The 24,175-nt window shown below is 40.0% G+C and overlaps 2 protein-coding genes across 3 annotated transcripts in view; one reads left to right on the top strand and one right to left on the bottom strand.

Annotated features, from left to right (window-relative positions):
* igf2bp2a (insulin-like growth factor 2 mRNA binding protein 2a) overlaps positions 1-15,687 on the top strand; it is a 79,302-nt gene extending 63,615 nt beyond the window's left edge. The window contains exons 10-16 of one of the 2 annotated variants that reach the window (XM_049595059.1): positions 2,919-3,056; positions 3,582-3,653; positions 4,416-4,538; positions 7,223-7,297; positions 7,506-7,637; positions 7,829-7,942; positions 10,755-15,687. In XM_049595059.1, the coding sequence (XP_049451016.1) occupies positions 2,919-3,056; positions 3,582-3,653; positions 4,416-4,538; positions 7,223-7,297; positions 7,506-7,637; positions 7,829-7,942; positions 10,755-10,853 (753 nt within the window). In that variant the 3' untranslated portion in view covers positions 10,854-15,687. The remainder of the gene's footprint in view (positions 1-2,918; positions 3,057-3,581; positions 3,654-4,415; positions 4,539-7,222; positions 7,298-7,505; positions 7,638-7,828; positions 7,943-10,754) is intronic. The other variant, XM_049595060.1, reaches the window with a different exon arrangement.
* A 662-nt stretch (positions 15,688-16,349) lies between these two features.
* On the bottom strand, positions 16,350-24,053 carry tmem41aa (transmembrane protein 41aa). The gene is made up of 5 exons (XM_049595064.1): positions 23,765-24,053; positions 21,773-21,923; positions 20,944-21,105; positions 19,824-19,962; positions 16,350-18,272 (listed from the first exon to the last, which is right to left on the bottom strand). The coding sequence occupies exons 1-5, from the start codon at positions 23,938-23,940 to the stop codon at positions 18,052-18,054; spliced, it is 849 nt and encodes a 282-aa protein (XP_049451021.1). The 5' UTR covers positions 23,941-24,053; the 3' UTR covers positions 16,350-18,051.
* Positions 24,054-24,175: the final 122 nt, after the last annotated feature.

Raw genomic sequence — 24,175 nt, 5'->3', positions numbered from 1 at the left:
TTTCCCAGCATCCATCTGATATCTGTAGGCCGCTCTCATACCCAGCTCCTCTTTCACACTGCTGCCCCAATGACATCACCAGTGCTGCAGCCAGCCAGAGAGGTCAACCACAGAGGAAGAGAGATAGTGATGATGATATCACGTGGTGCACACTCCCTATAACACAGATGAATGCTGATAAAGTGTGTTTGCTGTCATGGTGATCAACTGCAGCTACTCAGAATTAGAGCCCTAGTGTCTTTGTTACTTTCACACGAGCTGCCAGTGTTCTCCCTCGTCTCAATCGCCCAAATATTGGCTGCGAAATAATCATCAAGAAGTACCACGCAGCATGCGGTTAAATTGTACTGGCTGGTGAGAGCAGTTCTGGCACCTGTCGGGCTGAGCGCCGGCTCTACAGCAAGCGGTGAGGGCCATCTAGCGTGACACTGTGGACATTACACAAAGCTTTCTGGGAACAAGGAAGTGAAAGGAGGCCGCGTGTCTCTTCACGGACATGAAACCAGAATAGCTGACTTGACTTTGAGGGAGAAATATTTCTGTCGTGCCATCACAACAGCAAACAGAGCTATTTTCAAGCGTTGTGACAAAGCATTTTCCACATCATCCAGTGGGTTGGTAAACGGTTTATTCAGCTGAAGAAGTAGGAGAACTTTCACCACCCACAAAGGAAACACTTGACCCTTTATTTTATCTGTAAAATTTAAAATCATCACATTTGGAGAAACATGGTTTTCATTGGACCGTAGAGCTGCAACCAACTGGTGACTAATCTGTCAGTTATTTCTTGAAAGTTATTTGGTTTGTAAAAAAAAAAAAAGTGTTGATCAGTGTTTCCCAAAGTGTCTTGTTTTGTCTACAACCCAAAGATAGTCAGTTTACTGTCATAGAGGAGTAAAGAAACCAGAAATATTCACATTGAAGAATCAGAGAATCAGAGAATCAGAGAATTTTGACTTTTTTTTTTTCTCAAAAAATCAAACTGATTAATCCATTTTGAAAGATACTTTAATAGATGCATTAGTATATATAGTATATGGAGTTAGTAGTAGTAAAGGAGCAGTCTACACAACAAACAACTTATTATTTTCATTATCAAACTGTTAATAATTTGACATATGAAATTGTGAAAAATGCCTGTTAGTATTTCCCGCAGCACAAGGTGACATTGTCAGACATTGCTTGTTTTGTCACAACAATGATCAAAACCTGAATATAATCAATTTAGCGTAACAGAAAACAAAGAAAAAGCAGCAAATGCTTCTATTTGAGAAGCTAGAACCAGATAATGTTTACTGTTTTTGATTAATTAATTATCTTTTTTTTATTGTGCAATAAGACATTTACAAAATGAGTGAAGACAAGTACATAAACAGACAAACAAGACAAACTCATCACGAGTTGAGACGACTGGGTATGCAGTAAACAATGTGTGTGTGGTCGAGGTAATGGGTGTGTGGGATTGGTGTGGGGGAGTAGGCTGAAGGACATAAGACATCCTGTATATATATATATATATATATATATATATATATATATATATATATATATATATATATCCTCCTTTTTTCTAGCTTACAGAAAGACAGTAAAGAAAGAGAATGAATTTAATAATCTGAAAGATACTTCTGTTATCAGGATTGTTGGTTTCTCCTTGGGACATATTTTAATGTCTTACACTAAAAGAATATTTCACCTGCATTTGTGTATTAATTACTCAGAGCATTACCTTGAATTCCTGTAGAAAACTTTGTTACTCTCCCATAACTCCACGGTGAACACATAGGGGAAGGAAAAAACAACACAACACATAACTTTTACTATTCTTTACTAATTCTGTTACTACTATTATTTTTGAGATATTACATAAAGCCACAACAACATAACTACACTCTCCACCCTCCTCAGCTCGTAATACTTTACCTGCTCTCTGGGGGAGATGGGTGAGTCATCTGACGTCACGTGAACCCCGAAACACACTGTATTGTTAACACGTCAAAATGACAAGAGCTCCCTGGTGCCTACTCAACTACCACTGCTCTACTGAGAGGAGTGTATGTGGAGAGAAAGAACATGACGTCAGCAGGAGGAGAGCTAGTTATTGTTACCTCTAAGCATCCAGTGGCTACACAAACAGCTCACAGAGGTTGCATTGATTTATACTGTGAAGCGTTCAAGCTCTTTGCAGTAAAAATGAGTATTGGGCAAAGGTAAATTAAAACGTTCTCATGATATGTTCAATTTAATCTTGTAAAAATGTCGCATTTGGTGAGAAACTTTAACAAATACAGCTGTTTGAAGGAGAAATTTGTTGATGTTCTCACAGCACTAAAAAATAGTAAAAAGGCTTATTGCTAATTTTTTAAAAAGATGTTTTTTGTGTGAAAGACGCTTATGTTAAACGTTGTTTTATAAATGTGTATTATTGAATTTGTGCTCATTCAAAGGTAGTGTAATGAAGGATTGAGTGACTTTAAAACTGTGCTTTTTTTATTGTGTAGATTTCTGTTTCCCTGGCATAGAAGAAGAATAAATAACAACAAAAAACAAAAGAAATACCAATATATAAACATCGATATTTGATATTGGCAAAACTCGTATCAGTATTGGCCCAAAATTTAAAAATCAGTGCATCCCCAGTTGAATTAGAAAGTTACCTTGTACATTTTATTATTATTTTACAATGTCATCTATCACTTAGGGCACCAAATGTGCAAGGGTCAACACGGGTGCCAAGGAATATGACGACTCTGATCTGTTCCTCCTCACATCAGTATGTTTTTCCTGTGTAAATTGTTAAAAAAAAAAAAAAACAACATAAATAGAACCTTAATGAAGTCTTAGTTAAATCCTATATATCATGTTCTTTCTTGAAGTTTTTAATTCATGGCTAAAATCTGCCTCTCTTCTTCGCACAGCAACAGGCCAACCTGATCCCAGGCTTGAACCTGAACGCTCTGGGCATCTTCTCCTCTGGTCTGCCGGTGCTGCCCCCTGCTGCTGGACCACGTGGTGCAGTGCCCCCTGTGGCGACAGCAGGATACAACCCATTCTTAGTGAGTTTAACTTCTTCACACAACCATGAAATGCGGTGGAAAAAAAGACATTTAGAATATGCTTCTTCCAGAGAGGCCTTACCGCTGCTGGTTTTACCCGCCCAACGCAGCGATGCACGGCCCCTGCAGGGATTAGTTTTGACTTGATAAAGCAATTTGTTTCCAACACATGGTAAACCAGGTTTCCCCTGAAGTGCTTTTAAAAAAACAACACGGTGTTGACTCAGGTCTTCCTGCATGATGTTGTACACAGTTTGAAACAACCAGAATTCCCCCATCTTCTCCAGAGATGAGTCAGTTTGTCTGTAAAACAAAGTCTCCACTCATTGCCTGACGAGGTCGAGCCAAAGTGGTGTGAGACAGTGTGTGAGAATGCATTTGCGTGCTTCGTAGTCAAGAAAGCTAGTGTGTGATTCACTGTGAGTTTATGCCCTGAAATTCCCCCTGACAAGAGCTTGAGTTGTGCATGTGTCTGTAAATGTGCGCGTTTGTGTGCCATCTGATCGGTCTGCTTGTCACTTTCAGAGTCACTCTTCTTCACATCTCAGTGGCCTGTACGGGGTTCCTCCAGCAAGTGCCATCACCCACCAGCACTCAGTATGTTCCCTAAAATCTGTACTACAGTCAGTGTTGCCTTGGTGATCAGAGACGTGACCACTAATTTCTTGATTTTTTTTTTGTGTGACGCTAGATAGATATTTTAATAGTTGAGGGTTTTTTTGCACACGAGAAGCTCAGAAAAAGCCTCAAGCTCAGGATGTAGCAGTCTACCAAGTGGTTGTGCTGAGGAAAGTCTCTCATTGCAAGTGACTTACATGGCAGGGACTGCCACAGTATCATGAAAAAGAGGAAGACATAATACTAATGGACAGGGAAACATAAATAAGAGACCACGACAACCTCCCAGTCAGCGAACAGTGAGTCTGGCATTCCTGTGTACCATCACCCAGTCACCAGAACACCACAAATATTTCTGGAAGGGGACTTTTCAGCCCAGAGTTGTGCTGTGGCTCATAAAAAAAATTCACTTCATAAACCTCGAGTACATGAGTGTTACCATGCTAAGAAAAACAAAAACATAGCGCAACCATCAGGGCTTAATAGCAAATATTCCATTCAGGCCCAGCCAGGCGGGATGTTTACCTAAAGAGAAAACCCTTGAAGAGAGCTCAATTTAGCCTTCCTTGCATGTGGTGTCATCGTTGTTGGCTGCTCTTCAACTATCTGACGAGTCAAATCAAAATTTCTGCAACTGTTTAAAGCGGTTTTGAAATGTTTTTCTCCGCCACAATCAGCAGCAGAGTTGAGAAAAAGTGGAGCAAAATATATTTCTCCTTGTGGTCTTTTTCTTTTCTCCAGCAACAGGCTCCAGAACAGGAGGTTGTCTACCTCTTTATTCCATCTCAGGCAGTCGGGGCCCTGATCGGCAAGAAGGGCCAGCACATCAAACAGCTCGCCCACTTCGCTGGAGCTTCCATCAAGGTGGGTTTGTCAGCGTCAGTAGAGCGCTGGCTTCAGTTAGGAAGGAGGGAAAACGGTGGTCAAAACCATCCTTGATCAATATGCGCCGCATTCTTTGGAGCTCCACATCGAGAGTTAAGGTGAGGTTAACAAGTTGGCAGCCAATGCTCGCTGAGTCAGCAGCGTGTCACGGACCACAGCTGAGGATGTTAGTTATTTATGGTCAAAAAAGGACATGACTAGTGAGCTGAGCATTTCAGAAATCCCCTCAAGCCCCGTCTGGAGAGGTGGGACAGCTGGTCAGTGAATTCTCATAACGTAATCTAGAGCTATTTATTTGTAGGAATTTGTAGACTTCTCAGATGATTCACAGGGTTCCCACAGGGTTAAAGTCCTGAAAGGCACTGAATTAATTACTCTAACAATGAGGTTTTAATTGGTATTAAAATGTCTTACATCAATCTTTCAAAACTCTTAAAAATACAAAGACATGGGAAGTAGGATTTTGTGGGACTTTTTTGTATTGTTAAATCTCAGTACAATTGGTAACATCTTTTTAAAAATAATTTATTGAATGCCTCTCACATTAACAAGCGCAGATCAGGAAAGTGGAACCAGCAACACTTGGATTTTGTTTCTGGCAGGATGCTCAGCGCAGAAGATCTACTGTCTGCTAGCTCGCCGTCACTGCACCCTGGATGCAAATTTGCATTTCCTTAGACTCTGCCTTACTCTGCCTCTGATTGGCTTACCCTGCATTCTTACCCTAACCAATCTCACTCCCCACCCAGACAGCAACACCCACAGTGCAAGAAAGAGGCCACCACAGGTCCTTTATTCCAGGAGCAGTCAGACTCCTACACAAGACAGCATGACATGATATAATACCACTGCTGTCTCTGTCTCCATCACCCACCACTTACAACACAGCAGATAATTTGCACTATTTACCCTCAGGTTATAAATATTTTGTGTTTATCAGGGTGTCAACAGGTCCTTAAAGAGTCTTAAAATGTCTCAAGTTAAGTTTTCTTAATATAAGGCCTTAAAAAAGTCTTAAATTGTGTAAAATTCAGATTTGATGGGTCTTAAATATTTTCAATTACATCACCATGAAAATCCCTGCAGCCTGACAGACCCAATGACTCTTTACAATCGCAATAATAAATAGCAGCAACAGCAATGAAATTATTTAACACGTTGAACTTAAACTCACCCATCATTTTTCCTTACTGTTTATTTTGAACTGACATCAGTGTGTTTACTTGGAAAGAGTACTTACACATGTGTTACACACACACACGTGTGTGGTGTGGTCTTAAAATTTCATACAAGGTAGTATTAAAAAATGTCTTAGATTTAACTTTGTTATATCTGTAGACACCCTGGTTTATTTATAATCATGCATATTCACATCATATGCACATATCCATATTTTTTATATTTGTATTGTGCAACATGGCTGTGCAGCTTCCTGCTGTGCAATGTTACCACCTACTGTGCAATAATATTTCTAAACTGTATTTCTATATCTTTAAATATCCTACACACCATGTGAGTACATCAGTCACCCTGTGCAACTTTCAATCATAAACATGCAGTATCTGTTATGAGTGAAAGGTGTATATACATAGTGTATATAGATTTTATATCATTTTATTTTTATTTTATCCAACTTGTATTTTTGTAATATTGTCATTCTTTTTTAGCACTCAGTTACTTTTTTATGTTTTCCATTTGCTTCTGACTGCTGCTGTAATGTGTGAATTTCCCTGGTGTAGGATTAATAAAGTCTTATCTTATCTCTCTTGCCTAAATCTAACCAGCCCAACCAATAAAAACCAATGAAGGCAATGAGTACTAACCAATCAGAAGGAGAGTAGGGGGAGGTCATACCCTCACTATCATAGAAAATGCAAATTTGCATCCTGATCAACATGGGGCCAACAAAGTGCAAATTCATTGAAATTTGTCTATTTAAGCAACATTTTGTGGCATGGCTGAAATTGTTACAGAGTAATGCATATGAGGCGCTATGTATTTCATGCAAAAAAGTTTTCCAAGCTCGGCACGGTGGGAATCAGTGGGATCCCATCTGCCGAGTGAGAAAACACCAGGTATTTCTCAGTTCTGTTTTAACCTCGTCTCCACCATTTTTGATACCAGCACCAGGGTCAGCAGCAACAGATCTCTGAGCAACACTCAGGTGTACGCCTACGCAGAAAGCAGAGATGCTGTGGAGCCTGAACACAGTGACAAAACACCAATCATACAAGTCAAAAGAAGGAGCAGGAAACCCACTGTGTGTTCCAGTGCCCATGCTACCATACTGTATAGTATGCCAGAAGAAGATTTAGTATGTCCCAGTACATAGCATGTCAAATGCAGTTTGCCAGAAATACCATGATGCTCTACTACAACTGGTTGCATTTTGCAGTATGCAAGCCAGTATGCTTTGCTGGCTACTCTGACCTCTGTCTCTGGTGAGCTCAGTAAATGGCATTTTGTTTTATCTCCATTCTGAGTGGCAATATAAGTCTTTAAAAGATGTAGGAGCTCTGATTCAGCACTGAATGACCACAGAGCAAGATCACCAGCTTTTGGACACATTTTCTCCCTATTGTCTTCATAACCCTCTGTGTGTGTGTGTGTGTGTGTGTGTGTGTGTGTGTGTGTGTGTGTGTGTGTGTGTGTGTGTGTGTCAGATTGCTCCAGCTGAAGGTCCAGATGTTCCTGTGAGGATGGCTATCATTACTGGACCCCCAGAGGCTCAGTTTAAGGTAAAAAAACAAAACAAAACATAAATGTATGTGTGTGAATATACATAAAAATTAAGTTATTTAACACTGAAACTGTATGCAACCATATGAAACTGCCACTTAAGATTATTATTAAATTTGTCCCGTATTATAGTAAACAGCCATGGATGACTGTGTGTCCCCGTTTTCCCCAGTCTCTCCTTGCCTCATTCCCTCCTCTGTATTCCAGGCCCAAGGTCGGATATATGGGAAGCTGAAAGAGGAGAACTTCGTCTCACTGAAGGAAGAGGTCAAACTGGAGACGCACATCAAGGTTCCCTCAACTGCAGCTGGCAGGGTCATCGGTAAAGGCGGCAAGACGGTGAGTTGATGTCTGAACTGAACTGAATTTTAATTAAGGATGGACCTTACTTTGACACAAGCATCTAGTAACACCCAGTTTGCTTGGGTTCATCACGGAGTGTTTCAGTTTACTTTAATTTGTCAGTGAGTAATATAAGTGTGTTTAATAAATGAGGCTGGAGGTGAAATTCAAAAAAAAATTTTTTTCAGGTAAACGAGCTGCAGAACCTTACAAGTGCTGAGGTCATCGTACCGCGGGACCAAACTCCAGATGAGAACGACGAGGTCTTTGTGAAAATCAGCGGGCATTTCTTTGCCAGCCAGGTATGTAGAACACGTTTGAAGGCTCTGTAAACCAGGTGTGTCAAACATACGGCCTACAGGCCAGAACCACATTGCTGAGACAGTGCCACAACTTTAGATTTGTAAATGGTTTGTAAGGCAGGGGGAAACTTAACCTGCTTCCTCAGTAGCTTCCACCTTAGTTTGATGTGGTGATGTCAGCATTGCGACACAGGAGAGGAAATGTATGGAAAAATGAACATGTAGAGACAGTGAGTGGCAGACTGACTGAATGTGGAAAATCTGAGACATATTGTTGAAGATATTTCAGGCTGTTCATCATCTCTTATGCAAGAGGATGAAGATTTCAGAGTGTACTTGCACTTCTTTACACTAAAATAAAAAGAAACATCAGGAGTAGTTGTTATTTGTAGGTTATAATGCAATAGTTTTACTGGTCTGACTCACTTGAGATCAAATTGGGCTGTATGTGGCTCATGAACTAAAATGAGTTTGACCCCCCTGCTGTTAATAAACACAGGTGTTGTCAGTCGTTTGGGCGGGTTGGTTTGCCGATGTCAAATACGTGTACCAAAAGAACGGCTGCACTTTGTATTAACGCAGTGGCAGCAGGGTGTCACATAGGTGGCGCGTGTAGAGACAGTTACAAATAGAACAAGAGGAATGTGACAAAGTCATGCATGTGCTGGTAAAACATATGATACAGTCAAATGTGGGTGACTTTATTCACAAGATTTCACAACAAAAATTCTAATCTGTGCAATTAAACCACAGAGCATGGAGGTGTAGCTTTCTCTTGAGAAACTTTTCCTCACATGTCTTTGTGTCACTGTGTGCTCGTCCTGGCTTCCAGGCTGAATCTGCAACTTTGGTGCACTCAGTTTTCATTTCAGTCGTCACTGTTACTCGGTGTGCACCAGCTGGACTTAAAAGTTGGCCAATTTATGAAGCCTTAGAGCTGTAACAGTCAGATAATATATGCAGTCTGTACACACCCACACAGTTTAGACCTGAGAGGAAGGCAAATCATCCAGAAACTCAGAACACCTGTGTGAGTGTACCATGACTGTGTACTATCTGTTAACTAAAACTATATCTAACTTTGTGTTACTATGTAGCAGTGTATGTGCAACAACATTCAACTGAAATAGAAAATTTAAAAGTAAATGTACATAAATAAAGTTAAATTATTATATCTTACATGAGTGTGGTTGACACATGTTATTTGGCTAATTAGACCTCTGCTCAGGTTAAAGGAAAATGAAAATTATATGGTGTCATCAGACGTCATGCACTAGCATTAATTATCAAGGTGTAAAACTGTCAGTCAAGCCCAGTGTGAACGCCCACACGCTCCTGATAAAGGCTCTAATTAATCAACACAAGTGAAAACACCTGTGTGTGTGTGTGTGTGTGTGTGTGTGTGTGTGTGTGTGTGTGTGTGTGTGTGTGTGGACTTTGCCTTTAAGTAAAAACACCTATTCATAGCATTCTGTGGTAAAACTGTGTTTATGTTTAATGACACCTTTGAAAGTGAGCCAGCTAGATACAGCTACTGTTGGCATGTGTACTTTCATGATGCAATATATGATATAGAAAATACTCATTTCTAATTACCTAGCAGGACCCAGGGAGCAGGAGTTTCACCCACTTTCCAAGCTAGCTTGTTATTCTCTAGCCTCAGCCTGGTAATGCATTTTCTTACAAAAGGTTTTTCTTTAATTATCTTAAAGTTTCCAATTCCAGTTGTGTATTTACTACAGTACTGGCTGGTATGAGCATATTGTCAATTTAATTTTAAATTATTTTTTGACAGAATGATCCCAACTCAAGGTCCACTTACTGTAATAGCATAGATCTGGAGCTTTCAACCACATCACTGTGGCTGAAATTCTAAAATAGCATGCCATTTAGTACGCTGAAAAAGTATGGGATTTTTTAATAGTAAACCAATAGTACATGTATTGCGTTCTATTTCTGATAAGGTATAACAGTTTGCAAACAGTAGACACCACGGAGGCATAAATATCCCACACAACGATGCTGTAGTGATGACGATGTTCATAACATAAAACAATTTACACAGCTCTATAATAATAATAATACTTCAGTTTAAGTGTAAGTGTAAGATTTCACTTTGCTAGGTATAATACATTTTTAAATTTATTTTTAAATTGATGTAGAGCTGAGGTTGGCATGGGTTACCATGGTTATGCATCTTCAACCAGCAAGAAGGCTCTCAAGGATAAAATTGATCAATTATATAAAATACTTAATAGTTTCCTTGGAGGCTCTCAGGAGGTGGTGTGGTAATAACAGCACAGAGCGTCTAAAAAGATACAAACTACTGTTACTATACACAAAAGTATGTTTGACACTAGTACACATATTGAGTATGTGGTGCGTAGTCTGTGATTTTGGAGGCAGCAGTGGTCTTTATCAGCGTACAGTTTCCTAAGTTGAAATGAAGATAGATCTGTTTACAGATCAGTAAAGGTGCTATAGATGAAATCATAAGAGCTTTGAGAGTTGAAGAGAGTTTGCATGTCAGCAGATTCATCTATGTGACTACTGAGCAACTCCATGTGATAGTGAAGACTGTGTGATGTGGTGTAAAGCTCCAGAAGGAGGTGGTGGAGTTAGTTGGGACTGTTTTGTCATAAAAAGGTGACAGTTATCTGAATTTCCACAGAAGAGTTCATCTGAATTGCTTTACATAAAGGATTTAACTGAATCAGTCTTTTTAATTTTCACATTTTTGTTGAATTGTCCATTATTCTAATTGTAATGTATCAATTAACACCTGCTCCTGCATGTGACGTCTCTCCCACAGACTGCACAGAGGAAGATCCGGGAGATCATTCAGCAGGTCAAACAGCAGGAACAGAAGCACCAGCAGGGCGCCGCTGTGTCACCGTACCACTCCAAGTGACCAGCGGGGTGGCTCAAGCGGGCGCCAGCCAATGAATGTAGCCCTCCCAAATGGACAGAGACCTACCCAGACAAAGGCCAAGGCCAAGGGGGACATGCAGGGCAGACCAGCAGCACCGGGATCAAAACCAAAGAACTTCACTAGGGGGGAAACAAGTGAGAGCCAAAGGCTGAGGGCATTGTGTGCACTGCCAGCCCTGTGAGAGCAGATAGAGTGGGAGAAATCGTACTGATATAATATAATAAAAAAAGACCAAAAAAAAAAAAGACAAAAAAATACAAGAAAGGTGGAAATGGCAGAGGATTTGGGAACTGTTGTCTTCACAGTTAAAAAGGTTAACAGGAAGTAGAATGTCGCCCTGCATAACGTTATCTCTTTAGTTGGACTAACATAGGCCTAACAAACTGATAAAGCAACTGTATTAACACGAGCGTATATGAGGCATTGTGATTGATATTTACGGTTAGAATGAGAGCGAGTGACAATGGACGCCCTCTCTCACAAGAGTTTGAGATATTCAGATTGCAAGATTAAATATCCTTAGCAGTATTAACACAGAGTAGAAACGTATATTGATACACACTGAGATTGTGCACTGTTATTTTTCTACCAAAATGACAGTACAGCTTGGTGTAGTTTTTTTTAATATTTTTGCTTGTTCCAGAGATTGATCGGGCTGTGACGGCCACATAGAGTGGTTTCCCTTGTTTGTTCACATTATAGGTCACTGAAATCAAAAAGAAAAAAAAAACCCTATAAGTAAATATGGTGAATGGTTCTGAGTCTTTGTAACAAGCCTGTGTGTGTGCCAACGCAAAAGATAACGTCCCTTTGAAATGTCTCTCACCATTCATATCTGATGCAACACTTCTTTTTTTAAATTTACTTTCTTTTTTTCTGCTAATTTCTGCTTCACTTTCTCATCACTCTCTCTCATCTGGCATTGTGTTGTTTTTTTTTAAATAGGATAAAAATATGTCGTCAAGAAACACTTTTTTTCTGTAGCCTTTTGATAACATTGAACTGACTGCCACTTTCACTCAACAGAGGTTAAATGCAACAGAGGGATTTATTTTAAAACCAGTAAACTGGTATCACTCCCATGCTTTACAGTAGATGTACTATATCTACAGTCATGCTTGTCCTGATGTAAAAAGAATAATCAAGTAATGCCTCTAAAGGCATTCCCCTCGACGATCAGAGCTAAAATTGACGTCTTAAAAAAACATTGGTGCACTTTGCAGTCATTTTGAATGTGCACCGCCACACGCTCGGCCTTATGAGGACGTCAGGGCCAACACAAGATGTGAGCCCAGAAAGGGGATTTAAGGGAGGGTGCAGACTCGTGGTGTGTGGAGTGGCAGTAAGGTAAAGTTTTAGGGTTAGAGGGTGGGAGTTGGTTGGGGTGGTGGGGTGGGGGGGTTTATGGGGAGGCACTGTATGACCTGTGGTACACACACAACCGCAAACGTGACCGCAGCCGCGTTTGGCTTTAACCCTCTCTTGTCAGGGAGCTTTCTAAAACGGCATGACAGCTGTGAATGTACAATATGCAGCCTTTTTAGAAAAAAATCACCCCTGCAGTGTCCAGCAGGCCGGGCCAGAGGCACAGACACACAGATTGTCATTCTCACTCTCGCTCTTTCTTTCTTTTCTTTTCTTTTCTTTTTTTTTGGTTTTAATTTGGCGAGCTGGCCGACCGCTCTGTGAGTGCGCTGGACACGCAGGTCCTGGTGTCCCTTTGTGCTTTACTTTGGAGACCATGGAAGCTTGTTGCCTTATTTTGTCACCTTTCAGACATCACCCATCAGCTTCATCTTCCAGACGCAAGGTTATTGCCAATACGCACAGCTTCCTCCGTGTGTGTGTGTGTGTGTGTACGTGTGTGTGTGTGTGTGTGTGTGTGCGCGCGCATGTGTGTGTGTATATATATATAAAAAGAGAGAGTAATATTTATGAATCTATTTTTTTCCTATTTTGTGATGAGAGCTATTGATAAGAAACAAAAAGAAAAACAAAGTCCTTTTCTTTTTTTCCTCAGTGGGACACTGCCATATTATTTTGAAGGGAAGTGTTTATTTTCTTGAAAACTAGACTATGAATAATAATATAAATGAAAAAAAAAAAACCTGAAAAAATAGGAGAACAGTAAAGTGAACCACCGCGTTAACTTTGGTCAGGATGTGAACAGTGCGCATGTCAGTATTGTGATCTACCTCAGGCTTCAGGGTACCTCAGTCCAATCTTTCATTTCCCCTTTTTCCACATTTTGTATGCCTTGTTAACTGATCATTTTGAGCGTTTTTAATTTTCTTTTTTAATGAAAAAACAAAAAAGAACAAGAGAAAAGATCTTCAGTAATCTCGAAAAACTCTTCAGGTCCAGCCGACTGGTGAAACTTTGTAAACCGTAGTCAACTCTGTTGGACTGTCTTTGCCTGGACGCCATACAACCTCTTAATGATACACGTCAAAAGGATTTCCAAGTACATTTTTGTTAGAAAGGAATGAAGAGCAGGATCTAAGGGGTACATACCTGCCCGAAGTGGTTCTGAATGTGGATGTTGTGTACTGATTTCACCATCAAAGAAAGAAAAATAAGATACGAATCAGTTGATCAAAACAGAAACTGTACCTCCTGTTTTTCCCAACTGTACCTCCAGGTTTTTTTTAGACTTAAAAAACAAAAACAAAAAAAACAATGAAGTTTATTCACTTGTGGAAAAAAAAAAAACTTAATTTTTCTAACAACCCAATTCAATCTTACCAGCTCTATTTGATAACAGCATACTCTGGGGTTGATTTGAAGAAAACACAAAGCTGCAAAAATACACTGACGGGACTCTTGAACATGGTGTAAAAACCCTAGTCTTCTGTGTAGAATGTAGAACAACTCTAGTCGTTGAAATGTCACTGTGTACGACAAGATAACTGTATATCTGTAAACATGTACAATAGAGTCACACATAAATGCATCGTTCTCTGTCTCTCTATAACACTTATCAGTCTGCACCTGCGTTGGGAGAGATGGTGGGAGACGTTTAGAGCGTCACAGCTTCCCTCAAAACTGACCTCTAAATGCTTTTCTCATCAGTCTACCGATTTTATTTTTTGTTGTGCTGTACATTTCAGAATTACCTCTCAGAATCCAAGGCTGACTTTAGTTACTAAAACCGATGTAGGGCAAAAAGAATTAAATAAATGAATGAAATAGTGAAAGTTAGTGTTTGTCTTTGGAGTTCTTTTAACTGTCGAAAGCGGATTTGTACTTTTTTCGAGGGCAGACTTCTTGTGTCATCAGATGAGGTGGATCGTTTTTGTCCCAGTGAACACAGACTAGCAGTGCTAAAATAAATACATAAAAAAAGGTCTATCAAACTCACACAATGCCTGAGGCTGTTTCAGCGAGCCTCCCCACAGCCGGTACAGTACCTCATACTGATGATAGCTCACCAGACCTGATTCAGATACCCTAACCTTACCCACACGAATGCAGTACGATGCTTCTACTCAGACGCGTGACTCCTGTGGCGGTCTGCTTCACTGTAGTAGGGCATGTCGTGGAGAAAAACGGCTTTTCACAGTAGCACTGGAAATTGTAGTTTGTCACTCATGGTTTGTTTGACTTGTCAGGAGTAGCTTTTTAGGGCAGTTTTTGAAGTTGAGGCTCTTTTTCTTGCATTGCGGAGGACTCTTCAGGCCTCTGTCGCTCGTGTTTTTGGCTCTTTACACAGTTAAGTGCAGGTTTCCCTCCAGCTGGTTTGGTTTCACTGTGGTGTCGTGAGCTGCCTGGTCGTCAAGACGTCTGTAAGCCGACCGCAATCTGAGGCGAAACTTGTCAAGATGATAGTAACCTTTTTCTTTTTTTTTTTTTTTTTAATCTTCCAAGGATTGGTGTTTCTAGGTTTTGTGGGGTGTTGCTAGACATTAATATTCAGTACCAGAAAACCACAATTACACACATCACTAAGGGTGTACTGTGTTATTGTTAGTCATATCACATGGTGGTTGGATAGCTTAGGCTTTTTTTCTGTTGATCTGGTTTTCTTGTCATTTACACTGACTTAATAATGTAGTCTGGAGCAGTAGCTGGGATTCTTTGCTTTAATATTCATTCCTGTTAGATCACTACCGATTATACTAGCTGTTAAATTGTGGTTGAAAAATATTCTAGCTAGGATTTTGAACAGATTTGGGAATCAGAATGGCAAAACAACTCAGCCCCTCCAGGAAGTTGCAATCACAGCAGTTAACCCAAATTCAACCAAACCCTGTGAATTCTTCACGACTCTTGAATTTTGTCCAATTGCAATGCAACTTTCCCGCAAATTTAATCAATCACTGTAGTCTTCCATGAGTCCCTAAATTCACTTTCTTGTTTCTGGGTGTGAGGTTGCAGATTCATGCAACGCATACGTCACATTTACTAACAAGAATTACAGTGAAAGATCGTAGAAGGCGATTCCCTGATGTTCTGCATGAAAGCAGGGGTAAAACAGTTTTGCACCAAGTGCATAAAACCCACCCAGAGCAAGACTGAAACACGTAGACAACAGACAAGACAACTCGTCATGACAGAGGCTGTTGCATCCAGATGAATAATGGTAAGATAGATTAAATATGCAAGGTTACGTTAGGTAACGTAACAAAAGTCTACGTCACAAACTCACACAAACAGTGCGGTTTTAGTCTCTCTGGAAAAGTTGCCTTTGATTTTTAATGAATTACACAAAGACATGCAACTATTTTTTGCAAAAAAAAAAAAAGGCCTTAAAACACTGCAGCATGCATCACGCAATCCTGGAGGGACTGATAATTAATCTGTGACATGCAAAGAAGGAGGGTTGACAGAGTATCCAGGTCTGATTAAATTTAGAAAAAGATAACTCTCGTTCTGCCTTTGCAACTGAACAGAAAAAGAGGGCATTCAACAACCATCCAAAAATTAACGAGAGTAGCTGAAGAAGGATTAAGTAAGTCTGTTTGGATGTATGCAGAACCACAGCAGTGTTTTTTGTCCTGTCTTGTTGTTAAATGGGAAAACACAAAGCATTGCATGAGACTGTTGTAGGCGATCCAGTATGTACTACACTTCATATAGCACTAGACTTTCAGTAGTGGTTTTAAATGGATCCATTTCTTAACTGCATTTCACCATTTGGGGTATTCCTTTTGTTTCCTCGGTAGGTCACAAACCCTCGAGTCCTACATTTCCCACGGGCCAAAAGGTCCCAAACACCTCAAGGTAATCGGTGACTGTGTGCTTGACAGACATAAGATCCATTTTTTTAAATCCATCTCGTGGATCCATGCCTTTCTGGTAACAGCCATGCTGTTGTTTTGAGTTGTGAGTGAACTGTATTGCTGAGCAACCTGGATCTGAGCAATAAAGACTATTTGAAAAAACAAATGCTGTTTTTTTTACGTTTACTGTTGTTTTATCAAGTTTTTTTGTTTCTGAAATACAAAAAAAGGTCAGACACACCACAAATGTACATTACGCTTAAAAGAATTTACATCTTTGAAGAAACAGAAAGCTGACATTACATTTTACATCTTAACCGACACAAAGAAAGAGCTGTAAAGTAACACTTTGCAGCGTTGGAGCAGTACAGTACAAAAGACACACAGAGCGTGAAAAGAGGCAGCAAAGAGAAGCAATATTAAGGCTTGATTTAACAGAGGCCTCACGCTGCCTGAATGAACTGCACATTCACTATCAGATAAGAATCCGGCTGATTAGATATCGACATTTAGTCACATAAATCATGATGTAATTCAGCTGGTTGCTCAAAAAGACTCCGAGGCCAAATTACACAATTTGAAAAACTTGGAGATCAGACAGAGTTTAAAAAGAGTACAAATTGCCCAACGCATTGTATCACAATTATACTGAAATTGCAAAACGTGTTTGTCATACAAGAAAAACACAACTTCACATTGTATAATAATGCTGCAAATATGATACCATAGAAATAGAGTGAGAGTAGAATGGACATTTGCATTCAAATCCACAAACATCTACATCAACGGTACAGATATAGATGTATGTGTACCGTTGCCAGTGCAATTGTTGTAGTTTGTAAACTTCAATATACTTCCGGCAAGTTGCGAACTCACTGAGGTGAGGTTTTGCATTAACGATCAAAAGCAGTGGAGTAATATGTTTTCGAAAAAGTAATCCATTACTTTTAAAATGTCACCATAACCTGTTTCTTTTTTGGTATCATTTACTTGTTTGTTGAAAGATGATGTACTGTAGCTGCCTCTGCAGAAGGAGTGAGAGCCGCTGCTCAGTGGACAGCTGAGAGGCGGAGACCGCGGGGATAAACAGTGTCCAGCTCAGCATGTTTTCACATCTAACTTAAGGAATTAAGGGTTTATTTCAATCAAACGGGAGCTGGTGATTGTCGGAACATAGGACCAACTACCTAGATGCCTTACAATGAGTTAACAAGAACATGAAGCTAACGATAGTTCGGTGAAAGAGAGAAACTTGGACTGGTGTACGACTGTATTTTTATGTTTAGGTCAAAATGACGTTCTCAGACAAGAGTGTGAAACATGTTACTGCCCCACTGACGTGTTGTCACCATTAATATCAAAAATTGCCATTTTTGTATTTGTCAAATGACCACAGCAATCAGATCAACGTCCTTTCTATTCACTCTATTTCTATACAGTATACGCATTTAAGGTACGAATAAAATAATGCACACAAACCCCCAAAACAATCTTCTGAATCATCCAGCCACAGCAAACATGAACAGGCCGTTACATTAACTGTTCCACAAGTCCATGTTGGAGGTAGAAGTTTGAAACACTGCATGACAGGCACTTGAAACACAACTCTTACTATAAGATAATAGTCAGCAAAGTCTCCTCAAAATCCTTCCCTCTCTTAACTACATTGCTGTACATTCAAATATCTATATACATATACTGTGCATGCTGTGCCCACAAAGGTTGCGGCACAGAAACACCAACATTTGGTTACACAGAATACATGGCTTTAAACACTGACTGCACCAGGCTTATTTCTCTCTCATCTCTTGTTGGCTCCAGAAAAGTGAAGCACTCCAGATATAAGACGTGTATGGGGGCAAAGTTTTTCTGAAGAGTCGCCTCTTTAAAATACATTCAGACTTGAGGGCAGAGGGCATCAAAGCGCCAGGGAACAAAATCATTCCCAGAACAAATCATTGGACCTTCTTATCTGTGATGAGTCCGTTCTGTGATTGCAAATCCAGTTTGAGACGCTTCTGACTGAAGCGGCGGATAAGGGCGCCGGGCAGCAGAGCCATGCAGGCGATGGCCAGCAGCTGCAGCAGCCTCTCCCAGGAGAACAAGTCGTCCAGCGATGACACCTCAGACAGCATGACGCCCGTCTGGACACAGATGAAGTTGTACGGTAGGAGACCTTCGAAAGCAGAGCAAACACAAAACTGCAGTGATTGTGTGGAGCTTTAATTACAGCGTCGAGAGATATGCTCAATTAATACTTTAAATCTGAGGGCACGTGATGAAAACATGTCTAAATATCTGCAATTTGAAGCTGTGTTAATCATCACTGTTTGCTTTGAAACTCATTAACAAAGGTCACACGTTAAAACTAACTATTTAATAGAGGGTAAAGACAGTTTGTCACTTTAATTAGCATGCAATCTAATGAGGACAAACAAAGTGGGTTTTTCATTATTGATGGAGGTGGATCTGAAGTATTTGGGGTGCTTTCACACCTAAGCAACTTGGTTTGGTAAAAAAAATGAACTCAGGTCATCTCTCTCTCTCTCTCTCTCTCTCTCTCTCTATTTCAAGCTAGACTTTCCTATCTAATAAAGGCAAAAAGGCCCCCAAAAAGTCTTACAAAAAAAATATAGAGCCTGTTATTAATTTTAACACACTGTCTATTTTAACATGTCTTATATGATTGTTTTTATTGGTGGCATTTATCTTTATAGCTGGGGTTCCTGTTTCTTTGTAATTCTTGAAATTACCTGATTTTATTTGCCTAAATGCTGCAGTGTTTAAAATCCAGCTTCAACCATGTAAAGCACTTTGTAACTTTGTTTTGAAAAGTGCTTTATAAATAACGTTTATTATCTGGGCTGGTGTGAAAGTTGCCAATCAAACCCTTGGTGGGTCTCGGCCCGCCACTCTGGTGCGGTTCGTTTGTGGGGTGAAAGCAAACGAATAAACCACAGAAGTTCATGAAAGCAGATTTGATTTTAGCGTGATTTGAAAAGCTTAACTACTGATAAATCCATCTGTCAATAATGAAACATGTTCAGGAATAAGGACATGTATATAACCTATTTATTCTAACCATTTGGTAACCATGGAAACACATATGCATGTAACATGGGTATTTTCCCTGTTAAAACTGCTGTGTTTTTATCTGACAACTTTTTCTGACAACTTTAAAACTCCATTTTAAAGTGTGTGACAGTAAGCCATCAGTAATAAGCCCCAAATCATTACTTGACAAGATGCCTCTTTTTCATCCTGTCTCTACCTGCTAACATACCACTAATTTGCAATCTACAAAAACATAATAGTAGTACTCACAATCTGTTATTTATTTGTAAGCTCTTTGTGACACCAAAGAACACAAGTATACACATCAGAAGCATTAATGTACTGCATAAACTTCTCAGTCAACAGAATTTGACTTCCCCATGCTTGTCCTGATGATGCAGGATAACAATCACCAAAACTGCCCAATCAAGATAGTTACCTGTTAGTGTGAACAGGAACAAGACCAGAGCCAAAAACAAACCATGTATCCCTTGGTCTGCGACCAAATGAGCTGAACTACAGGTGTGAAAGCACTTTTATGGTTTACAATATTTATCTGGGGAACCCAAAAATAAAAGTGTCTGTGCTGTTTTGACTTAGAGTGAGAGCTTCCTCAGTACTTGACTTACAGTGTGATGAATGCGTGTCAGTCATGTGATCCATGTGTGCTTACCAATGAAGACTGAGCCGAAGAAGAAGGTGATGGGGATGTTGACAATCGGGGCAGACATGTTCAGAAACCAGTTGGGAGTCATGGGAAAGAGTCGCAGGAAGAGCAGAAAGAAGAACAAACAGTCCTGGTTATCCTCGACCTGGGGGATGAAGATGAGATGTTAGAAACTGCGAAGGAACAGGAGCATGTTTCTTTTTTGTGATTTCTCTTTTGAGTGACGTGTTATGTCACACTGTATTTCAGATACTGCAATTTTATAATCCAGCAACAAATGACCACATTACATGTGTAAGTAGAGCTCCCAGGTCAGGAAAATATAAATAACTTAATATTCTAAATAGAGGCACTCATTTTCTGAGAGCAGCATCACCTCCTGTTCACATTGGTGCCATGTAAACACACAAATGTTTCTGACTAAATGATGAAATATTAGTACATGACACATCCTGGGGGAGGTGATAAAACTGGGAAATGTTTATTTATAACTACCAAGAAGAATGGCAACGCGCCATGATCCACCTTACACACAAACTAGCAGCACAGCACTGGATTACACATGTGCTGCGGTAACTTCATTCATCTCACACACTGATTTAGCGTAGCACGTGCAACATACAGACCAGTGTTGCACTGTAAACTAGAACGAGTGAGTGAGTGGGGCGGAGCTGGAGTGTGAGAGAGGACAGACACATTCTGGTATGTGTTATGTAATGCAACTTGACCCTTTATCGATATAGTTGGTGTTGTCTACATTTATATCTTGCTTGAAAATATATCAATATATCATACATAGTAATTATATTGCCCAGCCCTAACAGGGATGTTAAATGTTTGGGTGCTTTGTTTACTGTTACATCCCTCGTCTCTGTGTGCTGTTGAGATGAGACACACATTACAGTGCTGTCTTTAAGGGTTTATATGTGATTTAGACATATGGGCCAGTGAGGTGAACCTGAGATCAATATGGTCTACATCTGACTTTAGAAGGCATCTTTACCGGGAGATTGATATGATAATAATGATTGTTAACACACCTGGAAGAGCCCTTAATTGTGGAGACTTAAACTTGGTGCATCAGTGCTTTACATGTTCACAAACATAATAGATGTCACAGATTTACCTTCCTCTGTAGCATGGAGACTTTATCAGGGAAGAGATTAACGATGTAGTGCTTTCCAAAGGCCTGGGACAGGAGGTAGCACATCGTGGAGCCCACAGTGGTGAGCACACAGGCGAGCAGCAGTCCTTCATATGGTCCAAATATAGCTCCTGCTAAAATGTTCTGCACAGCGACAATTTGAGAAGGCCAGGTTACTAGACATCATCAATAATACGTGTCTGTAATGATCAGCTCTGATGCGCACAGCTACTCTTCCTGGGAGAGGAGAGAAAGACTCTGTGATCTAACTTTGGTTTTGAAGTGTAAGATGTTGGGTGTCACTTCAACCAGCAGGTGGTGTGTGGCTGAGGTCTCTTCTCTGTGCTGCACGCACAGTTGTGAAGATTAAACTCATGTAGGTGGGGAAGAAAAACTGTCACAAAAAAACTAAGACTGCTGACACACAAAAGGAAGTCTGAGTCTTTGTTTTTTTGAGCTAGGTGAATATTTTTATCTTCCAGAAGTAGAGACCCAAGCTGCACACCAACATGCAGGACAAGTGCTGTTTCCTTAAAGTACATCTTGCATGCAAGCCTAGTTTCCTCTACAGCCACCAGACTAGGTAGTTGTTGTTTTTTTAGCAAATTTAAATCTAAGTGTCATATTTTTATGCCAAACGTAAAAAAATACTGGGAATTCTCACCCATGGACTTTAAAGTAAATAGCTTTAATCATATTTTAACACATTCAACATAAGAAATGTCAATGTCCACTCTTTTTGTCTTGTACACAGTGCCTGCCTTCTTATCCAGCATAAGTACAGATGACATTTGAAACGGTTTTACTTTACCAGGAAGGAGGATCCAGGAATAGCAAAGGACTGCTTATAGAGATATGCACTACTGAAGAGCAGCAGAACATATCCAGTGTGCTCTGTCTTGTAAAACTGCAGGAGTTCAGCGAGTTCCCTCAGCTCCTCCAAGTCTGAGGGGAACTTCAACCTGTGAGAACATCCATACTTCAGTTAGTCACATCGTCCACTATGGACAGAAGTTAAAACTGTAAACAACAATATTTCAATATTGACACAGTCAAATAAGTGCAAAATCATATATAATACAGTCTGTTGATTTATCTGATAATCAATTAACTGTTTAAGTATTTTTCAAAGCAAATACAAGTCATTCCTATTGTTTTTGATATTTTATGGACTTAATAATTATTTAATCAATGATTAGTTTCGTTTTATATGAGCAAAATAACTCATTTGATGGTATCAAGCTCATGAAGGCTAATATTTGCTTGTTTTTCTTGATTCAAAGCTGAATGAATTGAGTTTTTGTCTCCTGATAAGTATGAGGACTGCAGTTAAAACTTTCACCTAAAACTTGTGTTGGGTTAGCAGCCTGTCATAGTTAAATAGTAGTTTTATTCTGTTACACAATTGTGCTGTAGTCAATTAACAAAAAGTTAACGCTATTTTGAAAATCGAGTATCGTTTTAGTAAATGTTTTAGCAAAACTTGCTGGTTTCATGCTTCTTAAATATGAGACTTTGATGCCCCTTTTTGTCATACATGATAATAAACTGAATAACTTTGCATTTTTGGACTATTAGTCAAATAAACACACCATCTGAAGACGTCACCTTGGAATTACACAGGATGAGACATGGGACATTTTTCACTATTTTCTAACATTTTAGTGAAAAAATAAACGATTAATAGGAAAAAATAATGGGCAGATTATTAAGGAATGAAAATAATTATTAGTTGTACCTTTACAATTGTGTACCTTAGCAAATATGCTTTGAGTTACTTGCTAACTTCCAAGCTGCTTTCTAAATCTCCCAGATTTACTATACATATAAAACACTGTCAAAATGTCACACCCATCCCGGCCTTGGTCCTGTCTTGCTGGCCATCCCCTTCATACAGACGTCGTTTTGACGCAGTTACTATCTCCACTGCTGGTTTAAAGATGAGACAACTCTGTCTCCCCATTCCGTAATTGTACCTTGATACAGAACGGTGAGGTAGCATAACAGCGGCAGTGTAATGCCCAGTTCAGACCAAAGAACTGCTGAAACAGGCAACTACCTGCAAAGCGCCATTCTGCAACATTTTTATAAACCTGCCAGTTCACACCAATGCAGCTACATGAGTCGATGCATCATCTCTACGCAACAACTCTCTGTACCTTCTGATCTTCAGCCTCTCAGGCTTATTTTGTGGCTGAATATAATTTGTATCTTCTCAAAATATGAATGAGGATAGTGATAGTGAGATACTGGCTACAGTTGCATTTGCTGTAATGATGAAATGGCAAAAAACATAGTTTACACTGCACACTCTGAACTGCACTTAAAAGGGTGTAGTGATTGCTTATACTGCCTGAGCACCCACGCACACTGTCCTTCCCAAAAAAAGGGGAAATGGGGGTTACAAAGAATAAGGAAGAATGGAAAGGGAAAGAAAGCAAGCTGACTGTGGAAATATATAAATAAACAAGTATCAAAAGGTGCTTGAGGGCAACATTTATCAAGACAGGATGGGCAGGGGGCCCACGGAGACTGCTCATGCATGGGGCTCAGAAAATGGTGCTACGCCACTGCTTTACCACACTGCAGTGTATAAAATTACTCATGACTGTATTCGTGGTTATGTGGGGGAAAGAAGAGTGAAAGCTAACGTTACATGAAGGAGAGACTGGGTAAGATGGGAGCATGCTACAACATTATTAGCGTGCGTTGGTGATGGTAACGTTTCTCTTATAATACTGTTGAGAGACTTAATATACTTTCTGTTCTCCGGCTGAGAGCTACTAACGGTGCCGTCAGTTACCTGCTGGGCTCCTCGGAGCTGTCAGCGGGCTGCTCGGACTCCGTTGTCTCCACATGTTTGGTCTCAGCAGCTGGATGAGGACGTCGCCGCGGTGCCGCAGGAAGGTACAGGGACAGTGAATACAGGTACAAGCTAGCTGCGGCAACAACAACGACTAGTCCGACAAGTGAGCGCATATTCCTTACTTTGTTAGGCACGGATACACCTCCTTGTTGTCAGTGGGCTCTACAGAGAGACAAGTAATGGCCAACCAACGGCTGTTGATGTTCCTTCTTCTTCTTTGAGGTTTCACGGCAGCTGGCATCCTCGGTGTTGCTTTACTGCCATCTTCTGGAGGCAGTTGACTCCTACAGTTTTCGGTTGTCTACTACTCGCCAAACTTACTCTAACATCTGAATTTAAATATAGAAC

The sequence above is a fragment of the Epinephelus fuscoguttatus genome, linkage group LG13 (genome assembly GCF_011397635.1).
Source record: "Epinephelus fuscoguttatus linkage group LG13, E.fuscoguttatus.final_Chr_v1".
NCBI lineage: Eukaryota > Metazoa > Chordata > Actinopteri > Perciformes > Serranidae > Epinephelus > Epinephelus fuscoguttatus.
Note: the sequence above shows the minus strand (reverse complement) of the source record. Positions and strands in the feature narration are given on the sequence as shown.

Bases quoted from the DNA above. Each gene is read 5' to 3' on its own strand.
- tmem41aa (XM_049595064.1), bottom strand. From the start codon at position 23,940: ATGCGCTCACTTGTCGGACTAGTCGTTGTTGTTGCCGCAGCTAGCTTG. The intron at 21,924-23,764 runs GTAACTGACGGC...ATGTTCTCACAG, and splicing joins AGCTCCGAGGAGCCCAGCAG to GTTGAAGTTCCCCTCAGACT. The intron at 18,273-19,823 runs GTAAGCACACAT...CTGCTTTCGAAG, and splicing joins CTTCGGCTCAGTCTTCATTG to GTCTCCTACCGTACAACTTC.